This window comes from Andrographis paniculata, unplaced genomic scaffold (genome assembly GCF_009805555.1).
Source record: "Andrographis paniculata isolate CXL003 unplaced genomic scaffold, ASM980555v1 Contig60END, whole genome shotgun sequence".
NCBI lineage: Eukaryota > Viridiplantae > Streptophyta > Magnoliopsida > Lamiales > Acanthaceae > Andrographis > Andrographis paniculata.
In genome coordinates this window covers 5,899,831-5,922,922 of record NW_026137596.1, presented here as the reverse complement: position 1 = coordinate 5,922,922, position 23,092 = coordinate 5,899,831, and the positions used below count along the sequence as shown (strand labels likewise).

General features: G+C 35.3%; 2 protein-coding genes across 2 annotated transcripts; one reads left to right on the top strand and one right to left on the bottom strand.

The window, feature by feature from the left end:
• Positions 1 to 6,546: 6,546 nt before the first annotated feature.
• Positions 6,547 to 9,705, bottom strand: LOC127259540 (uncharacterized). The gene is made up of 10 exons (XM_051286919.1): positions 9,536 to 9,705; positions 8,880 to 8,932; positions 8,724 to 8,791; positions 8,134 to 8,643; positions 7,817 to 8,014; positions 7,506 to 7,567; positions 7,280 to 7,427; positions 7,129 to 7,163; positions 6,932 to 7,052; positions 6,547 to 6,804 (listed from the first exon to the last, which is right to left on the bottom strand). The coding sequence occupies exons 1-10, from the start codon at positions 9,703 to 9,705 to the stop codon at positions 6,547 to 6,549; spliced, it is 1,623 nt and encodes a 540-aa protein (XP_051142876.1).
• Positions 9,706 to 20,024: 10,319 nt separating this feature from the next.
• On the top strand, positions 20,025 to 20,945 carry LOC127259539 (uncharacterized). The gene is made up of 3 exons (XM_051286918.1): positions 20,025 to 20,156; positions 20,265 to 20,393; positions 20,511 to 20,945. The coding sequence occupies exons 1-3, from the start codon at positions 20,025 to 20,027 to the stop codon at positions 20,943 to 20,945; spliced, it is 696 nt and encodes a 231-aa protein (XP_051142875.1).
• Positions 20,946 to 23,092: the final 2,147 nt, after the last annotated feature.

The window sequence follows — 23,092 nt, the reverse complement described above, 5'->3', positions numbered from 1 at the left end:
GGAATATTTTGATTTGGTTGAATCTTGGCGTCTTTGGGGCTGTTGGGTCGTCTAGTTACATTTTGGCTTTCTTTCACTTATTTTTCAATTTCTTGTATTGTAGTTTTGATCATTTAGGATTAAATAATTTGATTAATTTGAAACTGAGCTGAACAACAATGATTTTTTTTTTAAATAATTATTTATAAATATATTAAGTACATTATTTTATTTTTATATATTTTTTAGGTTTTTTAATTAATCGTTACGGTTGAAATACTACCAATATTGATAGGATAAACTTCAAACTTATATCGGATATTAAAATTATAAAATATTTTAATGCAATCTAATACTACAAATTTAATAATTTTTTAATACTAAATTCAATTTAATAAAAATAAATATAATATTGAGTATAGAGTATATTATATTTTTATATAAAATAAATAAATTAAATAGTAAAGGATAAAAATTATTTTGTATTCTAACAAGGATTTGTTTGTATGTATTTTTTCATATATATATATAACAATTATAAAATAAATAATTATTTTTATGTTAAAAAATAGTACTTACTATTATTAATATTATTAACCGTAAATTCATTTTCATAAACAAGATTTTTTTTATGAATGAATAAATATATATTATATTGTGTTAATGTATGTAATTATATATTTGTTTAAATATATTCACGAGTAAGTATTCTAAAATGTTAAATGAAAGACATCTTAAATATACACAACAATTCTTCCTAATATTACATTTTTATTTTCTTCTTGACTTTTAAAATACAGTATTTTACAAATATTTTAACAGTGAACTGAGGTTAAATCCCTTTCCGTTATATTGATTGAGATTCAGTCCCTAATTGTAATAGATTTGTTTGCACTTCCTCATTTTCCATTCTTCGTTCTTCTTCCTCCCTGTTTCTCTTTTTCTTCGTTCGGTTTCTCTTCGCGCGAAAATCCTTCTCAATCTGTTGTCCTCTTCCGTGAGCTCGAAAGCAACATCCTGCGGAGGTCATCCGCCCGATTTTACATCGCTGGTTGTCGTCCGGTTCAATTGAAAAACTCTCTAGGGTACTCACCGGCTCCGGTTCCTTGTCGTCGGCGGTCGGTTGATTCGGTCGAAGAACTCCCGAAGGCTGTTCCCGGCAATCTCCAAGTCAACACTGCTCTCTGGTTGGCCTAGATCCACGGTCGTTGTCCTTGGATCATCCTCCGTAGTGGCCTATCTTTCTTGTTCTCCGGTGAAATTAGATTTACCATGTGTATTTTTGTATAGATATCATTTGGATTAGTTGGGAACTTTTTATTTGGAAGAAAATATTTGGGTATTATTTTGGGTGATTTTGATAAGAAATTCTGTTGCTATTCAGGGTTTAGGGGTAATATTTATTTTGTGAAATGGGTAATTTGTTGCTATTGAGGATCAAGACATTATTAAAATTTCGTAAGAACATATGATTTTAGTGTATTTTGTGTAAGATTGTTAAGTTGCTCATACGACCTAATATAGTTCATACATCCATTGGTTGGATCGTTAGGTTCCGATGGACATGGAGCAATGTAGTTTGAAATTATTAATTATCTGTTCGTACGAAGGTGAGCATCATGTAATTAGTTTAGAAGAGGGCACCATCCTAGAGGATCTTTGCCGTGATCTATCGAAAAGATAGAATAAGGTGAGTATTGATGCTGTAAAATTCCAATATATTGCACCTATTCGAAAAAGCTACGTGACGTTATTGTATGACGATGATGTCGCCAATATGTGAAAAATGCATATCTTGTTAACGATAATGTTTGTGGATATGATTGGACGGTGTAGGAGCGAGCACCAGAGCGTGCCTCCCCGAAGCAGGGTTGGACGCAAGTACGTTACTCATCTTTTATAATTAAGTACTCTTTATTCATCTTTAATCAATTTTGTCATAGAATACAGTCACAATTGTGCCTTATGAAAGAATGCAACTTGTAAGCACTTATGTATTCATGTTCAACACATCTAAAAGCATGTTATTTATATACAAACTTTTAGTTGATATGATGCATATCCTTGAATTTTGATATGTAAGATTGGTAAGAAGCTACCTACCTTTTGTTTATCGGCTACGTTAGTAATAATTCTTTCATGATATTGGCATACAACAATACTGTGGTATTTTGCTGCGATGTTGTCTATAGGTAGTAAGTATTCGCCTCCGCGATTTTGTAGTAGCGCGATGCAGAACAAACCACTGAAGAGATTGTAAAGATATGTAGTGGGGATATAACATCTTGAAGGTATTTAAAGATGTTCACTCCTTCTTACAAGCCACTTTCAGTATCCTCTAGTAATCCGGTTTAGGTAGGTGTACCATGATCCATGCGTTGAAATTTCCGTAGCCCGTGGCATTTACTGCATCATGTAGCTTGCTACGGTGAATAGATGCAGTTGTTCCTTTAAGTACCCTGGATGACATGATAGGTAACCGTATACACCGTGGACATACTCGGTTGAGTAAGATGGGTACCCATGTTTTCTATTTACGAAGAAAAGATTTATTACCATATAGAATTAGAATTACTTATATCTGATAGAATTTTCATTCTTATTATTGTATTTGTAATGCAGGGGCGAGGCCAAATGTTCGGTATTAAACGAAGATGGCACATGTGGTATCTTTATTCCCGACAAAAGTACTAGTCTAATTTCAATGCAGAGATGCATTGTCGGGGAAGGTCAGACATTTAAGGGACCGCAGGAGTTTAGAAAGTTATTGAAGAATTATTCTATTGCCACTCAGAAACACTTCAAGTACCAAAAGAATGATTCGAGCAGAATTATTGTGGTGTGCATCGACAAAGGCTGTGGTTGGCGTATTTATGCACATTCCATGCTCGTGATGCATCATTTAGCATTCGTAACTGCAATTTACATCACACATGTACTTTGAGTCTATTGCAATCAAGAGATCATCCAACAGCCAATGCGAACTGAATTTCTGAAGTTTACAAAGATAAGATACGCTCTATGCTAGCGTATAAAGCATCCGACATCCGGGAGCATATCCAAATAGATTATGGGATTGATGTGAAATATCATAAAACATGGAGTGGCAAGGAGAATGAGATAAGGGCAATTAATAGTGGAGGTAGAGACAGTTTTTCACAACTTCCGTGGTACTATCATGCATTTCAAGAGTCAAATCCAAAAAATATTATAGACTGCGAAGTTGAGCGGGCAACCAAACATTTTCAGCGTCTTTTTGTTTGTTTAGGTTCATGCAGGCTGGGTTTTTTAAGGGATTGAAGACCCCTACTCTTTCTTGATGGGACACACATAAAAAACAAACACAAAAGGTGTCAGCTAAGTGCAATAGCAGTGGATTGGGATAATGGGATGTTTACTTTAGCATTTTCTGGTACGTAATTTGATATTACCTACGGTTGTCATTTTGTTAGAATATTGGGTATAGCTGTTCGTATGTGTTATTTTCCATGCGATCTCTTGTTTGTTAAATATTTACCTGCAATATTGTTTCGAATACCCTTAGAGCATTCCGGTATGCTTTCTTTAGGCACGTATGTACCATCATACGCTGGAAAAATTTATAGTTATTTGTGTTCTTATTTGTTGACTTGCAGCGGTGTTTACAGAAAATGATGAAAATTAGGAGTGGTTTTGCTCGAAGCTGCGAACTATTTTAGAATGTGAGGGCGTACGGATTGGAAACAGTACACATTCTTCTCGGATCGGCACTCGGGTTTACTAAAGTCAATCTCATGCGTCTTTCCCGGAGCACATCATGCGTACTGTCTCCGACACTTAGTGGACAACTTCCGTACCCAGGTATATGTACGTCAATATTAATTTGTAATGAATATCAATGGTTATGATCAGCCAAGAAATGTCTTTTTTTAGGTTATACGGAGATACCCAATGCATAATAAAAAACGATGGACCGTTGTCTTCAACAAGGCCCTATGCTCCGTTGAGGAGAGATTTAAAAAACCGCATTAGTTCTGTGGTCAAATCGATGCCATTGGCCCGAAACTTCATTACCCAATCACACCCAGAATGTTGGGCAAACTCACTATTCAGAGGCACTCGTTGGGGAATAATTAATAATAACATTTATGAGTCATGGAATAGTTGGGTGAGATCCGCGAGGTCAATGCCATTTGTTGGGATGTTGGATACCATTAGAAGGCAAGTGATGGTAATGATGAATGAACGCCGCGAAAAGTCGGAGGTAATGCATGGAGGCTCTGTCCGAAACGGGACAGCAAGTTGGCACTGTCGTACATGGCGTCTCGACGGCTATAGTGCAGCTCATCCTCTAAAACCGTATTCGAGGTAACAAATTGTAATAAAAGATACGCAGTCGATTTGAAGGCGCGAAAATGCTCGTGTGGAGAATGGAAAATGTTCAGATTGCCCTGCAAGCATGCTTGCGCTTGCATTGAAAAATACAATATGTCGATTCATGATTTTTGTGATCTTTACTATAGCATTGAATGCTACATAAAAACATACCAAGAACCAATAAATCCCGTACCAACATATGATATGGACGTGATTGTTGAAATTCAGGCGGACCGAATTCACCCTCCTCCATCGTCCGTCCAACCAAGCCGGCCAAAGAAGCGACGAGTCGAGTCCCAGCAGGTAAAAAATCCACAAGAATGTGGCCGTTGTGGGTTTCTCGGACATAATAGAAGAAGTTACAAGCAACGAGAAAATTAGCGAACATTTTTTTCATTGTATATCTTTTTGGCATCCAAAAGTATATATTAAGACAGTAGGTTTGTATTCAATAGGTATATTGTAATTGTTTTTCTGTGTCTCTAGGATATAACCGGTTGGAATCGCCGACTTATTTGCAGTAGTAAGTGGTATGTAGCCCTTTCACGCAGGTATATAATGAAGTTGTGAAGGTTCGTAGTTATATTTTGCAGGTATATTTTTCATGTACTGAGGCATTTGATGCTTTAGCTCTGTAGGGACGGATGGTTAATGTAATATCTAATTGTTTCCACGGTATTTATATTATATTTTTTGGTAATTACTTGGAGTTATAGTTGTTGATTAAATCTCATCGTTGTTGCTATGTGCAACCACTTCTTACACATTATAACCACGTACCCGAATTGGTCTGAGGCATGTATAAAATGGTTTGGCTTGTATTAAACTCGTCATACTAACCAACTGTATATGTCATACAACTTAAGTATTTGTTGATGACTTGTTTAACCATCAATTGTAAATACATGTTATTTCAAGTAAAAAAAAGATTGTTTCCTCAGCCACAAGTAACCAGGGCATATATAATCGCAACTGAAGTATAATGTCATGGTTGTTATAAGTACGCAGTAGCTTATAGAGGGTATATACATCAATGATTCCAATATATAAGGTTGCGGTCCGAGTACAAACTAGATCTCATGTTGTTTCTACGGTATTTAAATTGTATTACCGTATAATAACTTGGAGGTGTAGTATTGATTAAAATTCGGCACACAGCTAAGTACCAGACTTCCACGTGCCACACAACTATATTGTGGTTATATTATCATGTCTACTCTATTGTGTTTGAATTCAACTAACGGGTAAACGCTGTAAGTTTTATCATGTCTACCATGGTTAAGCCAATGCACTCTTAGTGTCATTTGGTGAATATTTCAAGAGAAAAGGCCGAGTCCCCACCCACAGGTTACCAGAGCATTTGAAATCGTAACGGAAATATAAAAGCTATTGTCGTAGGTACATAATAGATAATATAGGGTATTTGTATTTATGACTCCGTTATGTATGCATGTGAGCCGAGTACCGGACTCGCTGAATGAGGTACACAGAATGCGTACGCGGGTATTAGTGTTGTAGTTGTAGGTATAGGAGTAGACACCGCCTTAACCACGTGTTGTTTAGCACTCCGCAGGAAATAGTTGATTATAATATGGAGTTATAATTTTTTATTAGAAGTTGACACACACGCAGTTACCAGACACCCATGTCCCACACAAGTATTTTGTTGTTATATTATCATGTTGTTTTCATAGTGTTTGATTTTAATTAACGGTCAAACCATTGCAGTTTTACCGGTCGATTAAAATATGGCGTTCACTAGGGTTTCACGAGAAACGCCGACACGGTTGAATTGATTCAAAGTGAACGCTATTTCAGTGATCAGTGCAAAAAGAAAAAAAGCGGGTCCCACAAACGAATGTGATTGGAGCATGTAATATATAAATGAAAATACATACTAGTTTACTATAGGCACATGAAAGCTATAAATGGGTATCTACGTCTGTGTTATGAGTATTAAAAGGATGTGAGAGGAGCACTAGTCGCGACATAAATGGTATATGAAATTATTTTCGGGGCATCAACGATGTAGTTCCATGTATCATCGAATGTTTATTCCCTTTGATAATTAAACAAACCCATTTAGCAGATAATTCAATCCAATTTGAAGATATTAACCAATTCCATCACCCCGCAACACAACGTAAGAACTTTCCAAATCAATCTAAATTCATTACATATGTTAACTTACCCTGTTTTTTCCATTGGGGTCTACGAATCAGATGGAGGACCTTTCAATATCCTCGCCGCAATCGTGCCCCAGTAGCTATTCACATCGCCGAAGTCCTCGCCAAGGACGTCCACGAGATTGACATCCGGACCCGCCCGCGCATAACACTCTACGAACTTGCAGACTAAAGGTCCGGAGTCCAGCGTGTCACCCTGATGTCGACATTTAATGTATTCGGGCATGTCGCTCAGCATAGGCCATAGTTGTGCAGCGTTCATGTACAACGATAAAAATTGTGTCTGCACAAATAACGCTACTCTTTTGTTAAGGAATTCGGTCTACCCAAAGGCAATTAATTATAATTATTCCACAGACGTACAAATTTCTTTGCGTTCCCTTGGCCGAAGGGGTCGCCTAACGAATTACACTCCAGTACAACGTGATTGACGGTATCCAATATGCAGAGATGCCAGTGGAACCGGGTGTGTACCGGTAGAAATATATACCGGCACCCATATCGGATTTTGTCCATGATTCCAGCGATCTCCTGGCATATGGTCACTTGCATCGAGTTGAAAAAAAGCGAGCACATTACACCTATTGATGGTCGGCTGTTTCTCTACCCTGCTTGGTTGTGATAGCGATGGTTCACGGCCTTCTGAAAATCAAACAAAGCAATCAAAACAATAATAAAGTGTGATTTGTAATACTGAACGTAAAAATTCCAAATAGGATACTCACCGCTACAATCCATGGCACACAACAACACCACACCTGCAGATTGTGCTGGAGCTGGTATTCACTGCTGCATAAATGATATAGGTACGCGTCGATCACTTCGCCTTTCACAGTTTGGTCGAATAGTAGTTCTAGCACCGCATCAGACGAGACGAACACGACGCCCTGCTGCCATACATTGTCCCTACAAAATGATAGCCTCAAACGGATAAAAACATCAATTGAGAAAAATATATAAAGCCGTAATAGTGAATAGCAATACCAGACGGTGAATGACGCGAGAAATTGTTCAATAGTGTTCGTCTCATCCTCAGATAAGGTCCCCTTCCCACAGTAGCTGTCGTTATTGTGATATATCTCTCAATTTTTTACTTCATGGTCTGTTCCAACGGTAGCATCTGACTCCCCATCGTCGCCGAAAACAAAAAGTTCATGAACCAACAATGGAGATAATCATGTTTCCGTAGGCATCTGTATTTATTGTACAAGTATTAACTAAAAAACCCTGGGTATTTAAGAATCTGTCCGAAGTATTTTAAGCCAGACGACTGGTATTTGTATCAAACTACGTACCTGCTGATCTATGACGTTAGCCACTGACTTTCCTTTGGCCCTCCCAGTTTTTCTGGCTTTCTTAATTCGCGATGTTGATACGGGTGTCATAAATTCAGGCTTTTTCTTTCTCTTCCGATCCTTACGTGCCATTACAGCACGTATGATTGATGGATCTGAGGCCCTGCTACAAGTCTCACTGTCGGACTCATCGGCCGGCTATGATTTCAACAGAGCAAACAATCATTCAACAGATAAACAATTGCGACCTACAAAATGTACTTACTATATTAATTAACTTACCTTGACATCTGGAGGCGCAATTTACGGTAAATGACCATTAGTTGGTTAAATTCTTGTAGGCTACCAACCCCTTCATCATCCGACTCGTTTATAGGATCAATTTGGGCAAAAAAAGTGTCCATTTTGTTTTTGCTTCGTCGCTCGGTATTGATTCGCTCTTCCACTGTCTCGTTGAGGTTCTCATCAGCCTGACTCTCATTCTCCTCAGTTTGTTGCTCCTCCTCCTCACCCTGTTTCTCCTCCCCGTCGGCCTTCTTCTTTTCCTCCTCACCGTGCTTCTCTTCCTTCGAGTCCTTATCTGTCTGATCTTCCTCATCCTCCTGCAATTGTTTCTTCTTTGTCTCCACATCCATCCGGTCTGTTGTCTCCTCCCCATACTCTGCATCACCCTCATCTTCGCCATCACTCTCATCCTCGCACTCAGCTTCACTGTTCTCTTCGACAACACTAAATCTAGCTCTTTGCAGTTTACGAGTAAGTTTCGCAATTGCAACATCTTTTTTCCGTAGCTCCACCTTCAATACCGCAATTTTTTGAGCTGCTTCCTGCAGCATGTTTTAATAATGTCATATAAGAAATTATTTTATCCATTTACAATGGTAACAACATTGAATAATGCACTTACCTCCAAAGCATCGCAGATTGCACGAACAAACTTCTTTTCAGTGTCTATTCGATAAAAGTTCTGAATATCTGTTCATTTCAGGGATGATAATTCAGTCACTGCATGAACCCTGGAGATCGGACCAAGACTGTTCAGCCACCAAAAGAGCCGCGGTACCTTTGGTAGGCACCTTGCTTGTCCAAGGTTGGGACTCTTTCGTTGAACCAAGCCTGCACATAACAATAATCTCATTACTTCCAACAATAATAGTAACAGACATATTGTGCAATATACAAAAATAATTAGAAAAAATTAATAAATCCGATATTACATTTTTTACCAACAAACAGACTGTGCAGCCTGTCAAATATTTCTTTCCGGACTTAAAGTCGCTTATAGATTTTAAGAGATATCGGTGACTTGCAGGTCCTCATGCATAGTCACCAATCGCAGTCAAGTCATCCACATACAGTAACAAAAAAAAGGGTACATAATAATTTGCGAAACAAAATAAAATATTTGCAAAAACAAGAAAAATAAAAAGACGAGCAACATCCACAACCAATAAAGGCTCCAGCCCCTACAATAAAGCCTCACGCAACGTTTGCAACACCTTGCCAAGGGTGTCAGAACGCGGCTTGCCCCCAAAAATCCAAACAAACCATTCACTTTCGACTGATGTGTTGTATGTCACGTAGACTCCTTTTCACATGTAGTCCCAAGACTACAGAATATTCCTCAGCTTCAAACGGCAGCTCAATGTCAGTTCGGATTTTGAACGACCTCCGAACTAAAGTTATTAACGAAGGCAAGAAGGGCGGTGCCACAGAAACTTCATCTTCGGGCAGTCCAAAAAATATCCGAATGGAGTCATTTTGATAGCTTTGATGTGTTCGTCCAACATCTGTTGCTTGAGTTTCTCCACCTCGTTGTGGAAAAATGGTAATGCAAAGCGGCTAATTACCGATTTGTACTCCTTCCCCGGCCTGTAAGTAAATACCATCACTCCACATTATCCAAAATCTCCAATTTAGTTAAAAGTTTATCACAATTTATCAGGAGTACGTAAAAACACATTATGAGTATACAATAGTCCCCTACAGGTATATTACTTAGCAAATTAAACCAAACAAATGAAACTCCTGGTACCTAATAATACCGCATTTGGCAACCCACAAATATGATTAATTACCGAACAATCGAACAAAAAAACTAAAATATGCAACTTCGAGTAACTAAATAAAATATACATCTCCAAAATTAACAAAATCAAAGATAAAATATACAAAATCACCCAAAATCGGTGCCAAAATAAAACACCGAATCGGGTTTCCTGGCCAAAAATTCGAACAATTTCAAACCCGTTGAACAAACACAACACCGAACACCCAGGGCTCCTCATCACCGAACCGAGGCATACAAACACGGGACCAAGGCTTCTACCCCAAACAATCGAATAAACTACTGTATACAATTCGATTGTCAACAAAATAAAAAATCGAAAAGGACTTCGACCAAACACTTACTTCTTTGAACTCGTCTAGGGGATCGCGGCGGGTTGGCTGTTTTCCTCACCATTTTGATGAACGGATGCATTACTGCTTGATCATCGGGAGGTTCGCGAATGTCGATTTTTTTGAAGAACTAGGGCTTAGACGGGGAGTGAGGGAAATTATGGGAGGTTTCAACTCTTAAATCGTGTGTAGTTTTCTTTTTTTTTAAAAAAAAAAATCACAAAATAAGGTACGCGGTATTTAAATGGAAGTATCTAATCGTATAATGGGGGTAGAGCGGAAGGTAATATATGTATATACTATAAAATTGGAAGTATTTATTAAACAATCGCACGTTGCATATACAATGGCGATTGGGTAAAAAATATAAAAAGGGAGTTATAACATATCTAATAAAAAAAATAGGGACTGCAGTCCAATTAATTTACAATGGGGATTGAATTGCAACTACATTAAACTGACATGGATTTTAGTCCAACTTTCCCTTATTTTAATTCAAAATAGTACATTATTTTTTCATCTAAAAATATTCAAAATTCAAAATATTAAAATAACATAAAAAAGATAAAGAAACACTTCTATGGACGGATTGAACGAAGAAAAAAACAAGCTACCGCAGCTCCTCAACACACAAAATAAAAACATAAATTATCTGTTTACACAACACACACTCATTTGACACTATTCATTTTTCAAAAAAATATCACATCAAATACACTTTTTCTCTCACAAAACATCAAATCAAATACTAATTTTTTACTTTTTCTAAACTTCTAAATTTTAAAAAATCTCAAATAACCCCTATCTTTCAGCCGAATTCATGTCATGATAGTCTTTTCGCTAACTAATGAAAACCTATTTTTTGGTTCATTAGGTCTGACCCAACAATTTTATAAATATAAATTTAAAATTAAATTTTAAATAAATATATAATTATTTTTAATTAATAAATTTTATAATTAAAAATATGAATTTGATAGTGAATTTTAAATAAATATATTTTAATTACTTTTGATTTAAAATATTTCAATTAAAAATATCAAATGGAGCATAAGAATAACAGGGTTTATGATTCAAATAAAAAAAATATATATTTATTTCGTCGTTACAAATAAAGCTATTCATTTTTTTTATCGGTTTAAATAAAATATATATTATATCTTTTCCAATAAATATGAATTTACTATGTAGTTAAATTTATATATATTAGTAAATTTGTTCATCCAATATTTTTTTTTATGATATAAATATTACATAAATATAAAGTGAGACATAGTGAACAAACAATATGAGTGGTAATTGGTGAACGAAAAAAGACGTTCATCCCTCAATTTTTAGAATGAAGTGAGCAGGTAGGGACATGACTAAAGTCGGACTCTTAAGTACCAGAAATAAATATTTATTTAATTTAGGAAAGCAAGAATAGAGCAGTAAATTTTAATCTATTAAAAACAGTAATGTAGAGCAATAAAAAAATTTACCTACTTAAGCGAAAATCTGTTTTACCTAGAGATAAACTAACCTTTGGGATAGAATGTAAACTAATCCTATAATAAAACAATAAAATTAACTATTTAAAGTAGTAGACTATTATATAGAAAAGCATAAATTTATTCTAAAAAATTGTAAACCTATACTATTCAAGCGATAAGCTAATCGCCTGAGCGAGGGTTACTATTTATGGGAACTAATTATACTAAGGAAGTTATAAACTACCGCTTGAGCGAGAATGCTAACTATGAAAGCAGTATTTCTAACAACCAAACTAATTATCCTAACTATGAAAATGATAAGATAAACTAGCAACATTGTACTAAAATAGTAAAATTTATAAATACTTTCACATACGGGTTACTAAACCTACTTTCAGAAAATTAGAATACACCATCGTTGTTTGAGAGAGCCAGGGCTTGGCAACGTGATCCTAGGGTTGCGGCAATATCTTCCCAGGATTTCAAAGTTTGGCATCATCTTCCTAAGGGTTCCAGGTTTTGGCAACACCATCTTCCCGCGGTTCTAACCTACCGTCTGCTTGAAAAAGAAGATCTCAAGAACATATTTAAATTTTAGTTATGGCTGGAGATTTGTTAATTATCATATTCGCTTCTACTAATATTTGATTTAAGAATTATTTTCTTACATTTGGTATCAGAGCAGGTTTTTGCCTCTGTCTTGCTTTGAATTTTCTTCTCATCAAAGTCTTGATCAAGATTCGCTTTAATTTCTTATTTAGAAATATTTTGGTTTTTTTATTTTCAACAATTTCTTTGCGATATTTCTTGATCAAGATCCGATCCTGCGATTTGAGAAAATTTCATTCTGTTTTTTTAGGAAAATTGTAAATTTTATTTTGAAATTAATTTATGCAAAATATTAAATTTCTGATTTTTTCCTGTGTTGTGTTTTGATGGAGTGTTCAAATTCTTTTGTAATGTCTTTTGTGCACTTCATATCTGTGTTAACTTGTATGCGCAATTAATTACCTTGAAGAAACTTTTCCGTGTTGAATTATTGAGATATTTTATTAAATCCATTTATGTTTAATCGAAATTAAGTCGCCCATTAGTGGAACATATGTGACTATCCATATTTAATGCATACGTTCAATTGATTCTATGATCACGTCTTCGCATTACAAATTATACGCGCTGAGTGAATCTTATGCCTCGATGCCCGTGCGTTGGAATATATAAGAAGTGTATCTCGGTTCAAAAAAAAGAGAAAGAAGGGCACTTGTACTGATTCTGATTTATGCGTGGAATTCAATTATTATTATTTACAGGCATTGATATTTTGGATAGAATTTGAATTATGGATCCTGTGACATGCATTGTTTCTAAATGTTGCTTTATGCAATTATTTTATTTATTATTTTAATTGAAGCATGTTGCTGCACTAATCTGAGTTGATAATGCGTTTATTTTGCAATTGAAATTAGATGCATGTGAATTTTGTTGACACCAAGATAAATCGGGTGCTTATTTATTTATATATTTAATGTTTGCATATGTGTTTATTTGACTGCAATCGATTGCATTTGGTGGGCAATTGCGAACTAATTAACTATTATTTGTTTATTCTTATTGGAATAATTTATGGAATGGTCATACTCAATTAATTGATAACTTGTCATGCCATATTTATTATGTATTTTCACATATGAGTTTGTGAATATACGAATATTCATTATTATTTGTTTGATAGTCCAATTAATTTTGGGATTCATTAGCATGTATATATACATATATATTTTACAGTATGCATTTGTGTAAATTCGACTATAATTATTTAGCATATCAAATTTATAGTCTCTTTGGGTGGCGTATTTTTGTCTGTGTAATTCCGCTGCATTTAGTATTGTTTGGACATACATATTTTCTATAAGGGGAATTTAATTAGCAACAAATAATAATATAATATATTTTTTGAATTGGTTGAAATAGTAATATTGCCAAAGCAGCCTCTGCTACATAGATCGGTTTGTTTTATATGTTAGAAGGTTGTGTATGTAATTTATAAGGCTGTTGATTGACCCAAAAGAAAATCAGCGATTAAGTAGTTACATGCATGTTTAATGATATTGAATTGGTGATGATAATTTGGTTACTTGTGTGTGAACAATAGATTTGTCCAAAGATGGAGTATTGTTCGACATTCTACTTTATTGTCTACTTTTGATTGTCAAAACAAATTTATCACTGACGAGTCAGTAATTTATCCAAAGACAATTGCTGATGTTGCTCGATAACTTGTAATAAGATTGCTAATTTATTTTATAAATTCACATACGGAGGACTTTAGCTTATAGACATGTGTAATCCATATTATGTTCATGATGTTTGTGATTTATTTTAAATTTTATTTAATTGGGGAATAGCCACAGCATCATCGATTAATTAAACATTTATTCATGATTTATTTGAAATCACATTAATAGACATCGATTGTAATTATCATGTACAATGTGATGAGATCTACCCACATGAGTCTTGTTATATTTATATGAGTAATTAGGATAAAATATCAAATTGTATTTCTTAATCTACCCACAGAGAAAAGGAACACAATTTGAGTTTTATTGTTAGGTTTTGTTTAAATCTAATTAAGTAAAACTTTAGCCCACATGCAAGTCTTATGTCTTTAGATTCATGTCTTAACATGTTTACATTGGTAAAACATGTAATTTACTTGTCTCTTTTATTGATAAGCATGTATATTTAATTTTAGAACATTTAATCCTATGAATTTCTCTGACATTAAGTGTGATGTCCCTGAATTGACTGGTGATAATTACAAAATCTGGAAGGAAATGATCCTCCTTTATTTAGGCTAGATGGACATTGATTATGCCAGTCATTCGGTTCTCCACCATGAGATTCACGGGTGTAAGGGGTATGCGCGAGCACATAATGCGGATGCGGGACATTATCCTACAACACACATAAAAATAAATGGTCCATCAATGAATTGATGAGCTTGTGTGTTCAAGAGGATAAAAGACTATTGATGGAGAAATGTGAGAAAATTTAGTCTGTAAGCTTAATAAATCCATATATGGATTGAAGCAAGCCTCCCACCAATGGTATTTGAAATTTCATGATGTTATCTCTTCATTCGTCTTTGAAGAAAATGTCATGGATCACTATATATACCAGAAGGTTAGTGGGAGTCGTATTTGCTTCCTTGTGTTGTACGTGGATGATATTTTGCTTGCAACTAATGATAAAGGGATGTTATATGAGGTACCTTCAAGGTACGAAAGATTTCATGCTCATGTATAAACAAACTGATATCTTGGAAGTAATTGGCTACTCCGATTCGGACTACGCTGGCTGCATTGACACTCGAAAATCCACATCGGGTTATGTGTTCATGTTGGCTGGTGGAGCTATCTCTTGGAGAAGTGTAAAGCAGTCTATCATTGCTACTTCCAGTATGGAGGCTGAGTTTGTTTCATGTTTTGAGGCTAGCTCGCATGGTGTATGGTTGAAGAGTTTCATATCCGAGCTTAGAGTCGTTGACTCTATTTCTAGACCGATCGAGTTGTGACAACTCTGCTACGGTGTTTATGGCTAAAAGTAATAAGAGTGAGAGTCGAAGTAAACACACCGATATCAAGTATTTAACCTTAAGATAACGTGTCAAGGAAAATAAAGTGGTCATTGAATACGTTAGTACAAAGTTGATGCTTGCTGATCCCTTGACTAAAGGCATGCCACTAAAGAATTTGAGAGATCACATAGCAAGTATGGCACTTGATTTTACAATGTAGTTTATTTGCGCAGATTGTTATTTGCAACTCTTATGCAGTTTGATGTTTTCTCGCATTATTGTGCACATATTTGATTATTATTGAGAAAAATCGCTTAAGTTTAACCCGGAATAAATATAAGATTTATTCATTAAGTTGTGAATTTAGTTTGAGATGCTTGACATATCGTGATACATGGAAGGTAACATTCGTTTATAGAAGACCTACCGCCATGATTCATATGTAAGGTTTCTCGTTATGTTGTGATGGTTTGAGTGGGCCAAGTGGGAGAATGTTAGTTTAATTAATTAATTAATCATATTTAAATTTTGATTATTTTTGAATTATCTTATATAATTAAACTAACCTTAAATTGTGGCCCAATTTTCTCCCATTAAGTCCATCACATTCAAAATATACGTGAGAAGTGGCAGAAAAATCGTGATGGACGGACGGTTTTTCTTTTTAATTATAAATACTCTCACATACGGGTTACTAAACCTACTATCAGAAAATTAGAATACACCATCGTTGTTTGAGAGCGCCAGGGCTTGGCAACGTCATCCTAGGGTTGCGGCAATATCTTCCCAGGGTTCCAAAGTTTGACAACATCTTCCTAGGGGTTCCAGGGTTTGGCAGCACCATCTTCCCGCGGTTCCAACCTACCGTCTGCTTGAAAAAGAATATCTCATGAACATATTTAAATTTTAGCAATGACTGGAGGTTTGTTAATTATCATATTCGCTTCTGCTAATATTTGATTTAAAAATTATTTTCTTACAATGTCATGATAAAGTTTTGTTCTCTCCTTATACAACTTAGCATTCCTATATGTAAGGTAATTGAACTCGGTTAGGTCCAATAAACGAGCGGTGCGCTTCTTCTGGGCTGGGAGTAGATGAAATTTCAAATACTTAATAGCCCAATAAGTGATGTTCATGTTCCAATGGTGGACATCCCAATAAGTTCTTGAAGACTATTTTGTATGCCCAGAGAGCATCATCTAGCTTCTCATTCCAATTCTTGCAACTTTTGTTAACTGTGGTATGGAGGATGTGTTTGATCTTTCTGTTTGAAACCTCCACTTAACTACTCGCTTGAGGATAAAAAGAAGTAGTCAGATGCTAGCGAACACCATACTCCTCGAGACAGGCCTGCAATGTCTTATTCATGAAATTGATGCCTTCATCAGTGACTAAAATTTTGGGGACTCCAAACCTTGGGAATAATGCGTCCTTCAGAAAAAGGATGACTAAGCGAGCATTATTGGTGGGGAGCACGATCATTTCCACCCATTTGCTCATGTAATCCACAACAACTAAGATATAAACTTTTCTAAAGAAATTCAAAAATAGTCCCATGAACTCTATTCCCAAAACATCAAAGATGACAACTATTAAAACTCTTTTATGAGGAATCTCATCTCTTCTTGAGATAGAATATAATCTCTGACATTTGTTGCAAGCTTTCGAAAAGACTTTAGTACCTTTATGTATGATAGACCAAAAGAATCTAGATTGCAATACTTTACTTGTTTTTCTTTGCCTTGCGAAATAGTCTTCTACACGGGAACCATGACACTCATCCAGGAGGGCGGAATCTCCGCTTCAGCAATGCACCGCCGTATAATTCCATCCGCTGATATATTGAACAAATATGACTCATCCAAAAAATAATCCTTACCAAACTTAGTAGATGTTTTTTTTTTCCCCTCTAAATGCTGTGGGTGAGGAATTGTTCAGTAGTTATAAAGTTAGCAAAGTCAGCGAACCATGATTGTTTTGCCTGCACAAAAAAATAATAATAATAAAATAAAAAAAATTCTCTTCACGAAAAGATTAATTTATACTTGTAGTGGTGTCCTTCGACTTATGCAATCTACTCAAATGGCCTGCCATATAATTTTCCTTTCTTTTTCTATCCTTAATCTTTGTGTCAAACTCCAAAAGTAGCAACAATAATTCGCTCTAAAACACTTGTGTAAGCATTTTTTTACAAAGAGAAATCATAGTCTATTCATAGAGAAATCAAGGCGGTGGTTGAGTAGTTGAAAGTTGAAACATCAATTGAAGAGCAATTAAGATGCTACTGGATATCAGTTGAAATTGTTAGGTAGTTAGGAAGTTGAGCGGTTAAGTTGTTGAAGTCTGTTTGAACTCCCATAACTCCCAACTCACTCGCTTCACTGCTTCTGGTAAGTGTGGGTATAGATCTTTGTCCTTGCTTCAGTAGAAGGAGGGCATCACATTGCTGAAGAAGAGGTGACCTTTATTGCGCATAGGAAATTAATGGTTATACTGTTGAAAGACATCTACTTCACTTGCGCTAATAGCTTTTACTTCAAAGTCTTATTGTAGCGGTGGAAATTTATTGACCTCTGGAGATGTTTTTTTTTCCCCTCTAAATGTTGTGGGTGAGGAATTGTTTAGTAGTTATAAAGTTAGCAAAGTCAGCGAACCATGATTGTTTTGCCTGCACAAAAAAATAATAATAATAAAATAAAAAAAATTCTCTTCACGAAAAGATTAATTTATACTTGTAGTGGTGTCCTTCGACTTATGCAATCTACTCAAATGGCCTGCCATATAATTTTCCTTTCTTTTTCTATCCTTAATCTTTGTGTCAAACTCCAGAAGTAGCAACAATAATTCGCTCTAAAACACTTGTGGAAGCATTTTTTTACAAAGAGAAATCATAGTCTATTCATAGAGAAATCAAGGCGGTGGTTGAGTAGTTGAAAGTTGAAACATCAATTGAAGAGCAATTAAGATGCTACTGGATATCAGTTGAAATTGTTAGGTAGTTAGGAAGTTGAGCGGTTAAGTTGTTGAAGTCTGTTTGAACTCCCATAACTCCCAACTCACTCGCTTCACTGCTTCTGGTAAGTGTGGGTATAGATCTTTGTCCTTGCTTCAGTAGAAGGAGGGCATCACATTGCTGAAGAAGAGGTGACCTTTATTGCGCATAGGAAATTAATGGTTATACTGTTGAAAGACATCTACTTCACTTGCGCTAATAGCTTTTACTTCAAAGTCTTATTGTAGCGGTGGAAATTTATTGACCTCTGGAGTTCGGCTTGAGCGGGATTCTCATCGATTAACATAGATTGTGTCTGCCTTGGTCACTTCGCTTAGGATGATCAATTTGAGCCTGAATTTCGTCTAAGCGAGACCAAAATGTTAGTAAACCTTAACTAAGAACTTTTAGATCATCTTAAGTGAAAAAGTCAATAAAGTATGTCATAGTTTAAATATTGTGATTATTTTCAAATAAAAATCTAAGTAATACATAGATTTTATAAGTAAAAAATATGCTTAACTTTGGAATTATCAGTGATTATAAGTGAAAGTGAATATGTATTGTGAAATGATGATGGGACAATTTACTTATATATTAGGGAAAAAATGATGGTTGTATGAATAGAAATGATGATGACTTGCTTAGTGATATAATTTTGCGTAAGTGATAGTGAGAGAGGGATTAAATGAATATGATGGTTATATGGCAGAGAAGTAATAATGATTTGGAAATGACCTGAATGTAGGTTTTAACGAATATTTATGCATATAAGGATGAGATTTGAAAAGAAACGAATATAATCACATTAATTATTTTATGTTGGATTTAGGTTTGCTGGTACTTGACTTTAGAGCAAAACGGATTCTCAGATTCATAACTCTGATATTCTCGAAGAAACAAATATAATCACATTTTAGCCGTCCGTCTTGATCTTCACTTTTAGAGTTTATATTTCTCTTCATGTTTGCTAAGTTCGCAAGGACTTTTCGGGAGGAAAAAACATAATTTAGGGGAAGAATCTATGCCATTGTGAGTGTGAGTAGAATTGTATCACCGTATGAATATTGTTCGAAGACATTAGACCTTCGTTTTGATCATTGAAGGCTTCACTCGACAGTAGAAATTCTGTGATGTTTCCTAATAGGTTGTCCAATAGAAGACTTCGTTAGGCAGTTTTAGCTAAAATTTGGGTTTGGGGTCAAGTTTTATGTTTTGTATGGTTTTTGTATGCAAATTTCAATCTTGTTTTCTTATATATGGTGCCGACCTACTAATAATAGTAACTAATATTAGTAAAATGTTATACACATATGCAACACGTAGCTACTTGTAGTAATACACACATTGAATTCGTAGACATTCTGTAGGCTGAGATATGGATATTTTTTATTGGACATGAATATCTATATATATGTGTAACTGGAACACACGAAAATTACACAACTATCATTTTCAAAGCCTACCACTTTCATTCTTCTTTGTCTGCTCATTTAATGCTTTGATTATTATAATACATACATACATTAGCAATCAAACATAAATATATTTAACACTTACCTATATCCTTATACATCATATTATATTTTTTATATAACACGTTATCAGCACGAAGGGTCTTGCCTATTTATTTTTGTAAGTTTTATTTTTATACTATCTATATTATCTATTTTCTAAACTATGGAAAATCTTGCAAAATTTTCTTTTAAACCTCTGTCTTTCACTGGCAATAATTTTCTGACTTGGTCCCTGAATGTAGAAATGCATCTGGTTTCTATTGGCCTTGTTCATACAATTGCCAATGAAAATACGGCTACAAGCCAAGATCAAGCTAAGGCTATTATTTTCATTCGTCACCATCTGGACATTCCTTTACAGTCCGAATATTTGACGGTGAAAGATCCATTTGATTTGTGGAATGAATTGAGAGAGAGATTTGGGCACTTGAAATATATCACTCTCCCCAAAGCCCGACATGATTGGCTTAATCTATGGTTGCAGGATTTTAAAACTGTTACAGAGTACAACTCTGCTATCCATCAGATTACATCTCAGTTAAAACTCTGCGGAGAAAATGTTACTGAGAATGATAAATTGGAAAAGACTCTCTCTACCTTCCATGTTTCTAATGTTGTGCTGCAACAGCAGTATTGTGAGAAAAATTTTCAAAAGTACTCACAGCTCATTGCATATATTTTATTGGCTGAGCAAAATAATGAGTTACTGTTGAAAAATCATCAATCTCAGTCCACTGGTTCCAGTCCGTTCTTTGAAACGAACATGACATTTTCTAAACGAGGCCGTGGACGTGGTAGAGGCCGTGGACGTGGTCGAGGTCGTGAGAGTCAATGCAGTCGATATACCCCTTACAATCACCCTGATTTTGACATTAACAGGAAGCAGAGTAAACCCCAATATGGGGATATAGCCGAAAAGGCTAAACTGGAGAAGAGGCAAATCGGCATTTGTAATCGGTGTGGCATTGAAGGCTATTGGGTCAATACTTACAGAACAACCAAACACCTAGCCGATCTTTATCAAGCCTCACTGCAGAAAAAGGGGAAGAAGATCGAAACTAATCACGTTGATAATGATGATGACCCCGATGATGATCTTTTGGATTACGACACAACGCATCTTGATATAGCGGATTTTGTCGTAGATCTAGCAAATCCCCAGTGACAGACATACTTTGTCATTTTAAATTATGCAATTTCATATTTTGTAATATTTAAATTATCACATATTACCTTTTTGTAATGCATTTTGTAATACTTATATTTGCCTTATTGATACTGTGTTTATTTATATTTGAAGGTTAAATAGATGCTAATCAAAATGATGCAAATATGTGTTTCATTGACAGTGCAACGACACATACCATATTGAAACACGAAAAATATTTTTTCCATTTGAAAAGGGAAAGAATGAATGTCAATACAATAAGTGGCAGTGCAAATTGAAGGCTTTGGAGAAGCCATTATATTTCTCCCCGCGGGGACGAAAATTGTAATACAGTATGCACTTTTGGCCACTAAAGCTCGAAGAAATTTACTGAGCTTTCATGACATTTGGAAAAATGGTTATCCCATTGAAACTATGAGTGATACCGATGGTGAATTTTTATTGATCACCAATATCATTGATAAAAGGAAATGCATCATTGAGATATTACCCTCACTCTCTACTGGCTTATATTATGCCAGATTAGGTGTTGTTGAAACACACCTCACTGTAGATCAAAAGACTACCGTTTTTCAAGTATGGCATGATCGCCTTGAGCATCCTGGTAGTATAATGATGAGGCGAATAATTGAGAATTCACATGGCCATTTATTAAAAGGTCAAAAAATGTTAAACTCAAATGAGTTAACCTGTGTTGCCTGCACTCAGGAAAAATTGATAACCAGGCCATTGCCAGTTAAAGTAGGTATTGAATCGCCTACATTTTTGGAAAGAATACACGGGGATATATGTGGACCAATAGACCCACCGTTTGGGCCATTTAAATATTTTATAGTGCTTATTGACGTATTTACCAAATAGTCACATGTTTGTTTATTATCTACTCGCAATATAGCATTTGCGAGATTGCTTGCCCAAATTATTAAATTACCTGCATAATTTCTCGATAATCCAATTAAGACTATATGTCTGGATAATGTTGGTGAATATACATCAAATGTATTTGATGATTATTGCATGTCGATTGGAATTAATGTAGAGCACCTAGTTGCTCATGTTCATACACAAAATGGTCTGGCAGAATCACTTATTAAAAGATTGCAACTGATTTCTAGACCATTACTTATGAGGTCTATGTTACCCATTTCAGCTTGGGGACATGCAATCTTACATGCAGGAACACTTATAAGAATGAGGCCGACAAGCTATCATAGCTACTCCCCGATGCAGTTAGTATTTGGTCACGAACCAAATATATCTCATCTACGTATTTTTGGGTGTGCTGTTTATGTTCCTATTCCACCCCCTAAAAGTACAAAAATTGGACCTTAACATAGATTGAGAATTTATGTCGCATATGAATCGCCGTCTATTATAAAATATCTTGAATCTATGACGGGTGATTTATTCACTGCAAGATTTTCAGATTGTCATTTTGACGAATCATATTTTCCGACATTAGGGGGAGACAAAAATAAACCGAAAAGGGATATTAATTGGAAAATCCCATTGAATTTTTGTGATCATCGTACAAAGCAGTGTGAACTAGAAGTTCAACGCATTATACATTTGCAAAATATTGCAAATCAGTTACCGGATGCATTCAATGACTCAAGCAAAGTCACTCGATCATATATCCAAGCTGCTAATGCTCCGACTAAAATAATTGTCCCTGGTGAACAAATTGCAAGTGCTAATGAATCAGCGACACGCTTAAAACGTGGTAGACCACTCGGTTCCAAAGACAGACATCCTCGAAAGAAAAAAGGAATGAATTATGATAATCATGAAAATTTCAGGAATGACATTGATAAACCTCAATCTAATGAGGAAGTCAACCTTGAAATAATTGCTCCAGAAGAGCACGATCTTGAAGAACATGATGAGATCATTGAAAACTCAATCAACTATGTTACTTCAAGAAAATGTTGGAACCGTAAAGAGGCAATCATTGACAATGCCTTCGCATACAATTTGACACTTGATATAATGAAAGAAAATGAGGATCCGGAGCCAAATCGGTTCATGAATATTGGAAAAAGAATGACTGGCCAAAATAGGAAAATGCAATTCAATCAGAGCTTGACTCATTAAACAAAAGGGAGATCTTCGGACCAATTGTTCAAACACCAGATGATATAAAA